Source organism: Pongo abelii, chromosome 13 (genome assembly GCF_028885655.2).
Source record: "Pongo abelii isolate AG06213 chromosome 13, NHGRI_mPonAbe1-v2.0_pri, whole genome shotgun sequence".
Lineage (NCBI taxonomy): Eukaryota > Metazoa > Chordata > Mammalia > Primates > Hominidae > Pongo > Pongo abelii.
Window position 1 is genome coordinate 68,231,230 of NC_071998.2, and position 16,656 is coordinate 68,247,885.

At 35.5% G+C, this 16,656-nt stretch overlaps 1 protein-coding gene across 2 annotated transcripts in view; it reads right to left on the bottom strand.

The window, feature by feature from the left end:
* The window catches only part of GNAQ (G protein subunit alpha q), a 308,682-nt gene that overhangs the window by 56,031 nt on the left and 235,995 nt on the right, over positions 1-16,656 (bottom strand). For both annotated transcript variants that reach the window (XM_002819888.5, XM_054520078.2), the window contains exon 5: positions 16,327-16,456. In XM_002819888.5, coding sequence (XP_002819934.1) covers positions 16,327-16,456 — 130 coding nt within the window. The remainder of the gene's footprint in view (positions 1-16,326; positions 16,457-16,656) is intronic.

Below are 16,656 nucleotides of genomic sequence, written 5' to 3' on the forward strand. Positions count from 1 at the left end.
GTAGCTGTATTAATTTCAGACAGAGCAGGCTTCAAAGTAAGGAAAGTTATTAGGCCTTACATAATGATAATGGTGTCAATTCTCCAAAAAACTCTAACAATCCTTAATGCGTATGTCCCTAACAAAAGAGCATAACAATAAATGAGGCAAAAACTGATAGAAGGAAAACAGATAAATCCGCTATTACAGTTAGAAACTTCAACATCCATCTATCAGAAATGAACAGATCCAGCAGGCAGAAAATCAAGAACATAGCTGAATTTAACAATGCCATCAATCAATTAGATATAATGGCCAGCTGTTGATTACTTTATCCAACAACAGCAGAATGCACATTCTTCTCAAGTTCACACGTAACAGTCACCAAGATAGACCACATTATGGGCCATAAAAGACACCTTAACAAATTTAAAAGAATGGAAATCATACAACGTCTGTTTTCATACCACAATGAAATGAAACTAGAAACAAATAACCAAAAGATAACTGGGAAATCCCCTAATACATGGAAATTAAACAATACATGTCTTCATAACACATGGGTAGTCAAAGAAGTTAAGAAGTGTTTTGAACTAAATGAAAAATTAAAACACAACTTATCAAAATTTGTGGAATACAACAAAATCCATGCTTAGAGAGAAATTTATAGTATTAAATGCAAATATTAGAAAAGAAGAAAGATCTAAAATTGATATCTAAATTTCCACCTCAGGAAACTAGAAATAGAAGAGCAAAGTAAATCTGAAGTATGCAGAAGAAAATAAGTAATAAAATTTAGAGCAGAAATCTATGAAATTGAAAACAGGAAATCAACAGAAGAAAATTAACGAAAGCAAAGCTGATTCTTTGAAAAGATCAATAAAACAAATATGCCTCTAGCCAGGTTAACTAAGAAACGAAAAAAAAAAAAAAGAGAAGAAACAAATTACTAGTATCAGAAATCAAAGAGTGATCACTATAGATCACATGGACATTAAAAGGACAATCAAGGAACACGAGAAAAACTCTATGCCCAAAATTTGACAACCTAGATAAAATAGACCAATTCTTTGAAACACAATTTGCCAAAACTCCTATAGAATAAAACAGACAATCTGAATAGGCCTATATTCAGTAACTGAAATGGAACAACAATTAACCTTCCCAAACAGTAAACAGCAGGCCCAGATGGAATCACTGGTGATCTCTTTTTTCCTATAAAACAATGTTTTAAAATTGGCACATAATAATCATACATATTTATGGGTACATAGTAATATACCAATATGTATAACGCATAGTGATCACATGAGAGTAATCAGTATATCCATCATCTCAAATGTATATCATTTCTTTGTGTTGGGAACATTCAATATCCCCCTTCTAGGTATTTCAAAATATATAACATTTTATTGTGAACTACAATAAAATAATGCTACAGGACATTAGAACTTATTCCACCTATTTACCTGTAATTTCGTATCATTTAACAAATCTCTCCCTCCCCATACCCTTCTCAGCCTTTAGTACCCTCTGTTCCACTTTTTACTTCTATGAGATCTACAATTTTTTTTCACATATAAGCATATGCAGTGTTTAACTTTCTGTTTCTGGCTTATTCCACTTAATGTAATATCCTCCAATTCTATCCATGTTGCTGCAAATGATAGGATTTCATTTTTTTTTTTTATGGCTGGACGGTACTCCACTGTGTATATACACACTACATTTTCTTTATCTATTCATCTGTTGATAGGCACCTAGGTTGATACATTGGCTACTGTGAACAGTGCTGCAGTCAACATGGGGGTGCAGATCTCTCTGATATAATAACTTCTCTTTGCTTTGGATAAAGGCCCCATAGTGAGATTACTGGACTATATGGTGGTTCTATTTGTAGTTTTTTGAGGAACCTTTGTACTGTTCTCCACAGCAGCTACATTAGTTTACGTTCTCACCAATAGTGTACAAAAGTTCCTTTTTTTCCGCATCCTCACCGGCATTTGCTATTTTTTGTCTTTTTGATAATGGCCTTCCTAACTGGGGTGAGATGATACTTTATTGTGATTTTAATTTGCATTTGCCTGATGATTAGTAATGTTGAGTATTTTTTCATGTATTTGTTGACTGTGTGTCTTCCTTTGAGAAATGTCTCTTCAGATCATTTGCTCATGTATTAATTGGATTTTTTTTTTTTTTTTTTTTGCTGTTGAGATGTTTGAATTCCTTGTATATTCTAGATATATATTAACCCCCTGTTGGATGAATACAGATATTTTCTCCTATCCAGTAGGTTCTTTCTACTCTATTGTTTCCATTGCTGCACAGAAACTCTTTAGTTTGATATAATCTCATTTATTTTTGCTTTTGTTGCCTGTGCTTTTGAAATCTTATTCAAAAAATCTTTTCCCAGACCTATGTCCTGATGTTTCCCCTATGTTTTCCTCTAGTAGTTTTGTGTCTTATATTTAGGTCTTTGATCCACTTTGCGTTGATTTTCGTAAAGGGTGGGATGTGGGGATCTAGTTTCATTCTTTTGCATGTGGATATCTAGCTTTCACAACACCATTTATTGAAAAGACTCTCCTTTCCCCAATGTATGTTCTTGGAACTTTGTCAAAAATCAGTTGGCTATAGATATCGGGGTTACTGTCACTTCTATCAAAGATTTAAGAAAGAAATCTTAGCAATTATCTACAATTCCTTTAAGAAGATAGAAGCAGAGGGAGGGAATACCTCCTAACTCATTCTACGAGGCCAGCATTAACTTAATACCAAAACCAGACAAAGTCATTCTGAGAAAGCTACAGACCAGTATCTCTGATAAACACAGATATAAAATTCCCAACAAAATATTAGCAAATCACATCTAACAATGTACAAAAATAATTATACACCATAGCCAAGTGGGATTTATCCTAGGTATGCAATGGGATACCTAGGTACAACATTTGGAAATCAATGAAATCCACAGGTCAATAGGCTAAGAAAAAAATCATAGGGTCATATCAACAGATGCAGAAGAAATGTTTGACAAAATCCAACATCCATTCATGATAAAAACTTGCATGAAATTAGGAATAGAAGGGAACTTCCTCAATTCATAAAGAACATCCATTAAAAAATCTACAGCTAATATCATATTTGATGGTGAGAAACTAGAAGCTTTCTCTCTAAGATTAGGAACAAAGTGAGGATGTGTCCTCTCAACACTCCTTTTCAGCACTGAACTGGAAGTCCTAGCAAGTGTAATAAAATAAGAAAAGGAAATAAAAGGTACACAGATTGAGAAGGAAGAAAACTGTCTCTGTTCTTATCTGAAAAAAACTAACTTAAAATCTCCTGGAAATATTAAGTGATTATAGCCAGATTATTATTCAAAACATACAAAGAACTTTTAAAATGTAACAATTAAAAAATGAACAACTCAATTAAAAATGCTCCAAAATTTTCTAATGTGCCAAAGACTTGTACATCTGTTCACCTCACTAAAATAGATACATAGAAGGCAAATAAATATAAAAAGATGTTCTGTATCATATGTCATTATGAGGGAAATGCAAATAAAAACCACAATGAAGTACTACTACACACCTATTAGAATGGCCAAAATCCCAAACACTGACCACATCAGATGCTGGTGGGCATGTAGAGCAATAGAACTCTCATTCATCACTGGTGGGAATGAAAACTGGTACAGCCATTTTGGAAGACAGTTTTGGCAGTTTCCCTTAAAAAAACTAAACATACTCTTACCATATAATCCAGCAATCATGTTCCTTGGTATTTAACCAAAGGAGCTGAAAACATGCCCACACAAAAACATGCACATAAATGTTTATAGCTTCATTCATAAAACTGCCAAAACTTGGAAGCAACCAAGATGTCCTTCAGCAGGTGAATGGATAAATTGTATTACATCTAGACAATGAACTATTACTCAGTACCAAAAAGTAATGATGAGGCCATGAAAAGACATGGAGGAACTTCAAATACATATCAGGAGAAGCCAGATGGAAGAAACCAATCTGAAAAGGCTACAAACTGTATGATTCTAACTGCTGGCATTCTAGAGAAGGGAAAACTATGAAGACAGCAGAAAGATTAGTGGTTGCCAAACGGAAGGGGGAAGGGAGAAATAAATATGCAGAGCACAGAGCATTTTTAGGGCAGTGAAACCATTTTGTACAACACTATAATGGTGAATATATAACATTTTACATTTGTCAAAACCCATCAATCATACAACCTAAAGAGTAAATCCAAATGTAAACTGGGTGATAATGATGTATATATGTAGTTTCATTGATTGTAACAAATGTGTCACTCTGGTTCCAGATGCTGATAGTGGGGAAGGCTATTCCTGCATGTGGGGTAGAAGATATAGGGGAAAATCTCTGTACTTTCTGTTCAATTTTGCTGTGAACCTAAAATTCCTCTACAACATAAAGTATGTGTGTGTATAAAAAATTAAATAGTGGTAATGACTGTACGTTTCCGTGAACACAGTAAAGTCACTGAATTGTTCATTTTAAAATGGTACTTTTTTGGTATATGAATATATCTCAATAAGCTGTTATTTTTTAAAACTCAATTTAATATTTTCTACTTCCTTTATAGCTGGCTCTTCTGTCTCTACAGACTCTGCTTCTTTCATATCGTCTTTCCTTCTCATGTTGGTCCCAACCTCTTCAAGTCACCGCCTGCCTGTGCGGGCTCCCACTGCTGCTCTGACCTTGCTGCTGCCACCGCCTACCTTCCCACTGCTCAGTTATTACTACTTAGGAAAACACGGATCTTGTTCTGTCTTCTAACCTAGGGCTGAGAGGCAGGATACTAGCACTTCTAGTTTGCTTCCTGTATAACTGCATTATTTTGGCACAGAGCAATTCTGACTTTAAAAAAGAATTATTTTTGAGCCAGATATGGTGGCTTATGGCTGTAGTCCCAGCTCCCAGCTGCTTGGAGGTTGAAGAGAGAGGATCGCTGGAGCCTAGGAGTTTAAGGACAACATGGGCAACATAGCAAGACCCTGTCTCTTAAAAAAAATTCTTGATGACAAAAGGAATAAATTATCAGAAATATATAAAAATTTCACACTAATAAGACACATAATAATGAAGCCTCAAAAATAGAGTAGAAGTATGGAGTTAAAAGAAGAAATACGTAAGTTTATAATCACGGTGGAGATTTAAAAATAAGTCATTGAGGGGAAAACAAATGCACATTTTGTTTTTCCTCTGAAATTTTTGTTTTTTTTCCTACAAAAAAGTGAGTGGATGGTTCTTCCTTTTTTCCCCTGCCAGAGATCCATTTTGGTATACTTTTACGAGCCAACCAAGCTATACAAAATACTTTTATGACACAACATTGGTAAGGTAATTTGATAATATATCACACAGTGTATACAATTTATATTTTACATATATTTTTATTTTATTCTATTTAAGATAAATGTGTACCTTAAAATAAAAGTTTAATATATTTCAATTTTCCCCAGAATTCCCAAATTACATAAATGGGTTATTCCTACCCAAGTGATCTCAGTATTGACAAAAAATTTTATGTCCGTGGTTAGGTACAAATGTTTATGATGTTAAAATGTTGGTATTATTTTTTCAGTGTATTCAGAATTGACAAATTTTATAAAACGTGAAACTATGCAGATAATATAATTGAAAAACAAAAAATCTGCATGCTAAAATATCCACTTACAAAATATAAATGTTATACACTACAATTGGGGGGAAAGATTCCTTAAGGAGGACATGATAAAAGACAAATTTTAAAAGACTGATAAATTCAATGTAGTGAAAAGGCAAGTCATGAAGGAGCAGAAGTTATTTGAAAACAGTGAACTTAACAATGGACGTGCCACTGATTTATAAAGAATTCCTCTATATTAATAATAAAAAGGGCAGATCAACAGAAAACTGACATAGAATTAAATAAGCACTTCAAAAATATTTCCCATGGCAAAGTACTCAGTCTGATTTTAATTAGGGAAAAACAAATTCACACCACAATGATATGCTATTATACACCCAAATGAATGTCTGAAATTTAAAAGCTGATCTACGCTGTCTAAGGTATGGATCAAATAGAACACAAACACACTGTTGGTGGGAGTGCCAACTCTTCCAATGTTTAAACTGTTTGGCAGTGTCATTGGGCTGAATAGTGACTCTGAGAAAGGTATGCCTATGCCCTAACCCCAGAACTTGTGAATGCAATCTTATTTATCAAGAGGGTCTTTGCTGTAAGGATCTTGAGATGAAATCATCTTAGATTATGTGGGTGGGCCTTAAATCCCACCCACACTTGTAGGACAAGTCCTTAGAAGACACAGAAGAGGAGAAGGTGGACACAGAGGAGAAGGCCATGTGAAGACAGAGTCAGAGATAAAGAGCTGTGCAGCCACAAGGAATGCCAACAGTCACCAGAAGCTGGAAGAGAAAAAGAAGAGATTCTCCCCTAGAACCTTCGGAGGAATTCTAGCCCTGCCAACACCTTGATTTCAGCCTTCTAACCTCCAGAACCGGGGAGAATAAGTTTCTGTTGTAACCCACAGAGTTTCTGGTGCTTTGTTTCAAGAGTCCTAGGAAGCTAATACAGGCAGTATCTACCACAGTTGAACATATGTATTCCCTGTGAACCATCACAGGGAGCTGCTGATAATATCTATTTATTGTGGTGGATGGTGACTTCATGGATGTGTTCACTTTGTGACAATTCATCAAGCTGAATACTCATAATGTGTATACTTTTCTATACATGTATATGCCAATAAAAACATTATTAAAAACAATAAAAATACTGTCAGTATCTGACAGTTCCTGTCAGTTAACTGATCATGCAGACAATAAATTGAAATTTAAATAATTCAATTAGTTTGTTATAAAAGACATAATACAGAATTTTGTACCCCAAAATGTGAAATCACAATTTGAAGTGCTTGTGAAGTACTTATTTGATGGGCTGATCTTAAAATTCAAATAGAAGAGTAAAGGACAGACAATAACCAAGAAAACTCCAAAGAACAAGATGGACAGATTCCATCTACTAGATATTAAGATTATTGTAACTAGTGATTTGGTAACTTTTATACTGGTATAGCAGAAGCAGATCAACCAAATAGCCCAGAGAAAGACTCGCGCATATAATAAAACCTGATACACGTCACATGTGTCATTAATATCAATGGGAAGGAGCACAATTAGAAGAGTTAACAAGCCAGGTGCGGTGGCTCACGCCTGTAATCCCAGCACTTTGGGAGGCTGAGGCAGGTAGATCGCGAGGTCAGGAGATCGAGACTATCCTGGCTAACACAGTGAAACCCAGTCTCTATTAAAAATACAAAAAAATTAGCTGGGCGTGGTGGCGGGTGCCTGTAGTCCCAGCTACTCGGCAAGCTGAGGCAGGAGAATGGCGTGAACCAGGGAGGCAGAGCTTGCAGCGAGCTGAGATGGTGACAGAGTGAGACTCTGTCTCAAAAAAAAAAAAAAAAAAGAAGAGTTAACAAATTAAAAAATACATCTGCTTAAAGGCCTCAGAGAACTAAAAGGTAGTAAAGAATTACCAGGCCAAGGTTTGGGAAAGAACAGGTCTAGAGAAGTAAGCCCAGTATTCAGGGTCAATTTTCCCATGGAGATATATGCTGATTCTGGAAGCAGCAGTTGAGAGGCTGAAGGGATGGTACTGTAGTGAAGCATCTTTGCATTGCACTATAGCTATTCACCAGGAAGATATGCCTGAGTAAACAGGCACAGCTCAGCTACCTAGTCACCAGAAGGCTAAAATGGAACAGACGGATAATGCCAAGGATTGACAAAGATGTGAAATGAGAGGAACTTTCAGACATTGCTGAGAGGGTAAATTTGTTCATTTATTGTGGAAAATACTTTGGTTTTATCTATTAAATCTGAAGGTATGCTTACTCTATGTGCTTGTAATACTACTACTAGGTACATATACACCAGAAATGTACACCTGTGTGCAACAAGAGACACATAACTGAGTATTCACGTCAGCATTATTTGTAATAGCCCCAAATTGGAAACACATCCAGAAAGTCCATAAATAGTAAAATGGGTGAATAAATTGTGGAATTTTCATGCAACAGAATACTACATGACAGTATAAATGACTGAATTACATAGAATGCATATACCTTACAGACATAATATTGAGCAAAAGAATCCAGACACAAAAGAAAATACACTCTTTGCTATCCTTTATATAAAAGTTTAAAATAACACACTGTCTATGCAAGGTTAAAAAAATACACTGCTTGATTCTCTTTGTATAAAAGTTAAACACAAGTTAAAACTAAACTATGGTATTTAGAGAAGCATATTTAAGTGTTAAAACTGAAAAGAAGGGGGAGGAGAAAAAAACTAACAAAAGGAAAATAATTACCTGAGTGAATAGTGGCTACCTGGTAGGAGAGGGCACTTGCAGGCATCAATGGTCTTGGCAAAGTTCTATTTCTTGACAGGGGTGTTAAACAGATGTTTGCTTTTGTGATAAACCACTGCTGTATATTTTTGTGTACTCTATGTGTGTGTATTTCACAATTAAAAAGGTAAAAAAAGTGGAGAAAAGATGGATGAACTTACTATTCAATAAATGGTACTGGCACAACTGATAGAAGAATAGCAAGGAAATATTAAATCCTTACTTCCTACCATGCACAAAATCAATTACTTGTATGCAGGAAGCCTATGAAAAGCAAAACCTTATAAATTTTACTAGAAAATAAGAGATTATATCTTCATATTCTTAGGGAAGAATTCAAGAATTCTTGAAGAAAACACAAAACTATGACCAATAAAAGAAATGAGTGAGTTGATCACATTAAATTAAAACCCTTCTGCTGGCCAGGCATGGTGGCTCACGCCTGTTATTCCAGCACTTTGGGAGGCCGAGGCGGGTAGATGACCTGAGGTCAGGTGTTCAAGACCAGCCTGGCCAACATGGTGAAACCCCGCCTCTACTAAAAATACAAAAATTAGCCGGGCATGGTGGCGCATGCCTGTAATCCCAGCTACTTGGGAGGCTGAGACAGGAGAGTCGCTCGAACCCGGGAGGCGGAGGCTGCAGTAAGACAAGATCACGCCACTGCACTCCAGCCTGGGCAACAAGAGTGAAACTCTGTCTCAAAAAACAAAACGAGACAAAACAAAACAAACCCAAAACCCTTCTGCAAAATAAACACAATGAAAACGACAAACCATGTAGTGACAGATAATTTCCATATGCGTAACAGTATTTCCAGAAGACATTTTCAATTGTGTATATATCAAAAACAAAAAGAAAACTCCACTAGGGGTTGGGGTGAGAGGGAGACCAAGCAAGACTAGGAAAAGGTAATGTGCATTACAAACAACCCAACTGGCTAAGGAGCATGTGAAACACAGCAGGGAATAGTCACGTAATAGAGTGATATGGTAGTTTAAATAAATGAAACAGAGTCATGTGTAGCAACATGAAAAAAAATCTCAACAACAATGCTAAGTGAAAAAAGACCAAATTGCAAAATGAAACCATTTTAATAAAATGTATAATCATGCATAATATTTAGAATCCAGTATTGCTCAGTGACACATACACATGTAGCAAAAGAGTGAAAAACTATGCCTAGGAATGACAAATGCCAACATGAGGCCAGTGGCTTCTGGGGAAGGAGAGAAATGAATCAGGGAGGGCTACACATGGTCTTTAATTTTATCTGTATCATTTTACTTGTGTGAAAAATGAAAACTGGAAGCAGGTAGGTCAAAATTTTAAGTTCTCTATAATTATATACTCTTTTCTCTCACTCAAACAGTTTATAGAAATAGAAGTAAACAAAACCCATTTTCTGAGCTATGCTAAGTTTTATTCTTGTATCAAACTGTGTATTCAGACCACACGGTATAAGCCCATCACACGCTTTCATGTTATGGCACCGTCACTGAGGGAAGCTAAAGAAACAGCTCTTATGAATTCTAACACTTGGTTCCCTTGAGGGATATTATCATGAATCTGATTTACTTCCTTCATGGCATCTCCTTCTCAAGCTGCAGGAGAAGTCACTTGGGGCTCAGTACCTGAAGAAGCTAATTTGAGTAGCTATTTGTTTTTTATATTAAGGACACAGTGACTCTTGCAATAGGCCGTGATTATCTCCTTTCATTGGTTGCTAAGAGATGCTTGATTAAATCTGTGGCCTACCATTAGGAAAGGTACACAATTGTGTGGTTCGTATTTTAATTCTTAATCTCACCATCCAATCCTTACTGTCCTTTCATCCAGATTTTTCATGTGATTTATTTTATCCCACTGGGCATGGAATATATGGCTACACACAAAATAACATATAACCATAAAAATAAATTTTGACAAATTTAATTACATTAAAACTTATAACTTCAGTTCATCAAAAGATACCATGAGGAGAATAAATGGCAAGCTAGAAAGTGGAAGAAGATATTTGTAATACATGTACAAAAGGCTCACATCCAAAGAAAATAAGAAACCCCTATAAATTAGTAAGAAAAAGATAACCCAAAGGAAAAATGGACAAAGTTCGTAAATGGTAGAGCTAAAATTCTCAAATTGAAGCCTTATTTTATTTTACCTTAAAAAAAGTATCATTTAAATTATTATTTCTTTTTTTATAACATCTTTTTTATTTATTTATTTTATTATTATTATTATTATTATACTTTAGGTTTTATGGTACATGTGCGCAATGTGCAGGTAATTTACATATGTATACATGTGCCATGCTGGTGCGCTGCACCCACTAACTTGTCATCTAGCATTAGGTATATCTCCCAATGCTATCCCTCCCCCCTCCCCCCACCCCACAACAGTCCCCGAAGTGTGATGTTCCCCTTCCTGTGTCCATGTGTTCTCATTGTTCAATTCCCACCTATGAGTGAGAATATGCGGTGTTTGGTTTTTTGTTCTTGTGACAGTTTACTGAGAATGATGATTTCCAATGTCATCCATGTCCCTACAAAGGACATGAACTCATCATTTTTGATGGCTGCATAGTATTCCATGGTGTATATGTGCCACATTTTCTTAATCCAGTCTATCATTGTTGGACATTTGGGTTGGTTCCAAGTCTTTGCTATTGTGAATAATGCCACAATAAACATATGTGTGCATGTGTCTTTATAGCAGCATGATTTATAGTCCTTTGGGTATATACCCAGTAATGGGATGGCTGGGTCGAATGGAATTTCTAGTTCTAGATCCCTGAGGAATCGCCACACTGACTTCCACAAGGGTTGAACTAGTTTACAGTCCCACCAACAGTGTAAAAGTGTTCCTATTTCTCCACATCCTCTCCAGCACCTGTTGTTTCCTGACTTTTGAATGATTGCCATTCTAACTGGTGTGAGATGGTATCTCATTGACAATGACAATCACTGTTTACACCTTAGCCTTGGCAGAAAATCTTCCAAATTCTTTTCTTTTTTGCAGAGGGGTGAATAATCATCCAAATAATAATTTTATATTTGTAATTAGTTGTAATTACAAATATTGCATTACATTAAATACACTATTCCACAATCGGCCTTTTTCACATAACATAATTCATCTTTAAAAAAAGCTATTGCATAGGTTATACTGTATAAATTCAATGTAAATTCTTTAAAACCTTTCCAATTTATATGCATACAAAAAGTGTTCATGTGTGTCTGCTTCCCTATACCCTGATCAGTACTAGGTCCAGGTCTCTGGTTCAAACTCATAATTGGGTAATCAGAAAACTTCCTTCTAGCATAAGGGAAGCAAGGAGAACAAAGAGATGAAGAAGGAGTACAATAATGAGGAAAGAAAAAAAAGCCAAAGAATGAAAGGTGAGAGAAGGAGTTTAAAAAAGGGACAAGTGACTGAAAATGAACAATGTAATGAGGAAAGAGGAAAGAGGTTAAATATAAAAACGCTAGGCGTCTTTCAGGAATAGCCTTATGAATCAGGTTATGAATCCGAGCCAAGTGTACCAAAGGCCTAAATTAAATAAGATTCGATAAAGGCGGGCTTGATTCAATTCAATTAACGATCAGAGACCAGATATCTTAACCTAAGCTTTTACTTTTAACTACTTATAAATGTTCTTTAGGTCTTTCCTTTGGGGTTTGAGCTTTTTTCTCCTCAATTTTTAGTCAGGTTTTCCCCGCAAAGCTGAAGAAAATTCCCAAAAGCTCACTCAACAATTTTTAGAGCAGAACAAAGTACATGTTTCACACTTTTAAAGAAAATGTTCAAATTTTGATTGCAGCTGAGTAACTTCAAAATGGCTTCATTTAAAAACCTACCAGAAGAGACAGATCCAAAGGAAATGCATATTTTAGACTAATTGTTTAAAGATAGTTCAAAATCAAATGAGCAATACAGGAACTCTAAATTACTGGTAAAGGATCTTTGGCTGGTCTACTACTACCAATAGGTGTAAGAAGAGCTTAGAGGTAGAGGAGAGTTATTTCAACTCCTTCATGAAAGGGCAGGATTTTCATTCTACTTCCACCCTCTTTGCTGCCTTATAGCTCCTCTTGCTTTTTCTTTAAATTTGTCTCTAACATCTAGAAGACACTGTGAGGGAAGGGAAAGAAAGTTGGTCTGGAAGGGCAGGGGACCTGGCCTTCAGTGACCTTGGCCACAGGCCTTCATCTCTCCATTCCTGTAACCTCATCGTTATGACGCACACCAGCAAACCTGATCTGTCCCCTCCACGGTGAGGTCAGCTGGTAGATTCTGATGAGTAACAGCTTCAGCAAGTTTTGGGTATAGAGTGCTAAGGTATTATAAACGTCTATGCTTTCCTTTTATCAATTAAGCAACTTCAAAAATCAGGTTTGAAGGATGAATACATGTTTATGGGAACCAAGCTCAGGGAATCCACCTTGAACAAGGAGGGCCTAGGGTAGGGAGAACTATCTTGACATTTTAATAAAACGATAACATAATTCTTCATGACCATTTCAAGATGATTAATAAATTCAAAGCTCACATTCAAAAAGGACATGGAGGAGAAAAAGGTCTCTGTCTTTGAGATTCTATAAAGAGCTTAGCCTGGAAGACAGTCATTGAGACAATGTCTGAGAAAACATCTTTGTAGTAGTGCTCAGATATTCATGAAACAGAAAATCAGAAAAATAAAGACTAAAAGGCAGTGTTTAGATACACACTGATAAACTAAAATATGTTATAAGCATGTCTTATTGTGTGCTTTGGGCTTTCAGGAGCACTGAAATAATGTACCCATGAAAGGATTACAGCAGAATAGTAGACTCCATGCTGGTGTGTTATCAAAGGGAAAATAAGACAGCAAAGGGAATACACAAATCAATAAGACAGTAAAGGGAATACACAATCAACACAGCTCTACCACCCTGGGTATTCTAGCCACTATTTGATAATGTATTTCCTTCTTTGAAGGAAAAAAGAAATTCATTCCCCAAACAATAGAAAGGCTGAGAATCTAGGCAGACAAAAGCAGACCTACATAAAATTATGAAGATTAATATATAAGGTTTTAGAAATATTAAAAAGTAAAAGCAATAATCTAAAATGCTTCCCCTAGCTGCTTTTGTCTGTGGTCTGCAATGCATTTTCCACAGTTTCCTGGGATAGAAAGAAAAGCTGTCAGAATCCACTCCTAGGTTTTTCTCACAAATATATACCAAGGGAGGGAGGCACAACAAAGTCTGCTTTGGATTAAAGTTATGAATATCAGACTTCTAAACCAAGAACAAAATGTTTCTGGAGTTTATTTCAGTTTTGTCTCACCAAAACCAAAAAATCTGGGGAAACTAGAATTCTGTAGTTCTGAATTTTCTTAATGATTAAGGAAGCGGAGAGGCAATGACATTATCATACATTAGTACAACTGGGGAAAAAAAGGGGTAATGCGACTACATCCCAACATTAAAAAATATTGTTGACAGTACTTCCTAATTACAGACAGTGACAGCTGTGGCTAATATGGATGAAGGAATTAATGAACAGCACTTTTCTCATGATCCCATACTATCATCAGGCTTGACTAGAGGTCTCAGAAAGGAACACCGTACAAGTTGACTTTCATCTTATAGAATTACCTAGACTTTCAAAAGATTCACAAGTGATTAGGGAGTCCTAATGAAAAAATGGTAGCTTTATTATTTTAATTTGTAATTATTTAAAAGTAGCATAAGACATCACCATAGGAATCAAAGGAACTGGGACAGTATTTTTAGACGTTCTTAGTACCTGTACATTGAATGTCAAGTTACTGTGGGAACTTTAATTATGACACATGATAATACAAACGATGCCATTTTATTCTAATTAACATAATATACTTTTATATAAAAATCTAGTCACTATTAGCTATGTCTGAGGAAAAATGGAATAAATGATCTGTAATGTTCAGATAACTGAAGAACCAGATGCAGTTCGGTTGAACTGAATTAGCTGATGACTTGCCAAAGGATTCTACTTTCTTTTCTATTTTGATAATTTTGAAGTGGTAAATTGATAAGTATTAAATCATGACATATATTTCTTCATATATATAATGCATTTATCTTGTGGAAAATGTGTATTGATAAACACTTGTCCTCCTCTAGCTATAATGTAAACATCAGAAATAAATTCACATTTGCTTCTTACATCTCTTGTGTAATTGATAAATGCAAATTTTATTTTACTGGATGGCAAATTAAAGAAGAGAAACGACAACCTACATAACAAAGGCTTACCTTTCCCCATATGGCTTATTCTGATCAAAAGCATATCTTGTTTATAAGGTCTTCTAGGGCAGAGTTGATTTTTTTCCCCATTTTTGTGTCTTTTTAGATACTCTGGTACCCAGTATATAGTAGGGAAGCCCTCAAAATTTTTTGTCTTGATACAACATTCAAAAAAATCAGAAGTGTTAGAATAGATCTGCTCCCAAAATATGCAGTATGTTTAAAATACTACATCCAGGGATTATGTAACAAACAAGCACAGACATAAAGATACACAGATAAAGATATCATAGCTAAAATTCAGACAGTAACTGCCTTGTATCTTGGTAACTTACTGTCATATACTGTAGCATGCTTTTAGGCACTTTGCTTTAGAGTTATTGGGGGCAACTGATTGATAAACAAGCCTCATTCTTAAACAGAAGTTATTTGGTTAACTCCAAAGCCGATATACTTGCAACTCAGGAATGATTCTGAAACACATGAACAGGTAACTCTCGGTTCTATATAGACATTGGTTCATACAAACTTCACCAATCCCATACATAAAAGAAATACTATAGAAGCTTGGATATGTATTTTAATGGAGATATTAATACTGGCAGAAAAATATTTAAAAGAACAAGTCAGGAATTCTTGTGTACCTAAAAAATGTACTGTATTAAAAAAGCATAATATGCTAGATCCTATTTTAGTCAGCAAACGGGGATCTCTCACTTCCTTCTTTTTTTCTAGCCTATTATTAGGATATTTAATATTTATTATTAACCTACCACACTGCAACCTCTGCCTCTAACAGGAAATCAATGGTGTCTTCCCGTTTCCCCAACACACACATACACATGCACACAACTACAGCTCAGAAGCACAGATTTCTACATCCCTTAATATCTTCCATAATCAATTGATTCATCGTCAGGTCTTTACCGTCCCGAAAATCCACATTTACACCTATTAAGTTTCCCTGTAACAGGGAGGAGATAACAATACTGAATTCGTTCTCCAGACAGGCATATTAAGGATACTTCTTCAACCGCTCACTGCTTAATAGAGACAAAATTATGCAACAGCCTAGAGAATTCTATAAGAGCAGAAAGGCCGCATCACCAAGATATTCCATGGTTCATAATGAACTGATTTAGAGCCCAGCTGTGAAGTCATTCACATTTGCCAAGAGAGATTTTGAGTACTCTTTGGGACACACCCGTCACACAAACAATGATTTAAACAAAATGAAAACAAAACAAAACAGGATGACTCACTCCAACACTCCCAGTTCTATCCTGTAGGAGGAAGACTATAAAATAATCTGATGATTAGCCTAGGATTTCCATGTTATTTTCATTTTTAGAACCTCTGCATAGTGTTAAAAAGTATCAAATAGGCTCTAATTAGACTTGAACACACAGACCTGCTCATATATCTGACAGAAGAGCTTACCACTTTGAGTGTACCATGTGGTAACAGGATTATTTTTGGTTATTTTAAAAGTCCTAAAATCAAATTTCAAGAAAGAAAAACGTAAGTTCACTCCATTTCCCACACCCTACTTTCTATCATTTACTTGTATCAGATAATAGAATGATAATCCATTGCCTGTCTAAAGAACACTTACCTCATTGTCTGACTCCACGAGAACTTGATCATATTCACTAAGCGCTACTAGAAACATGATAGAGGTGACATTTTCAAAGCAGTGTATCCATTTTCTTCTCTCTGACCTTTGGCCCCCTACATCGACCATTCTGCAAGGTTAACAATACTCATATTAATAACATATAAAGTGAAACTAAAAAGTCAACATAAATATAGCACTACTTACAAACTTGGGGAAAATATTCTCTTGAATGACAATGATCATCCACCAAGTCAATTCAATTAATACTTATTGAATAATTACTAATTTCTTATTACCTAATATTCAAAGTTAAGACATTCGGGTAAC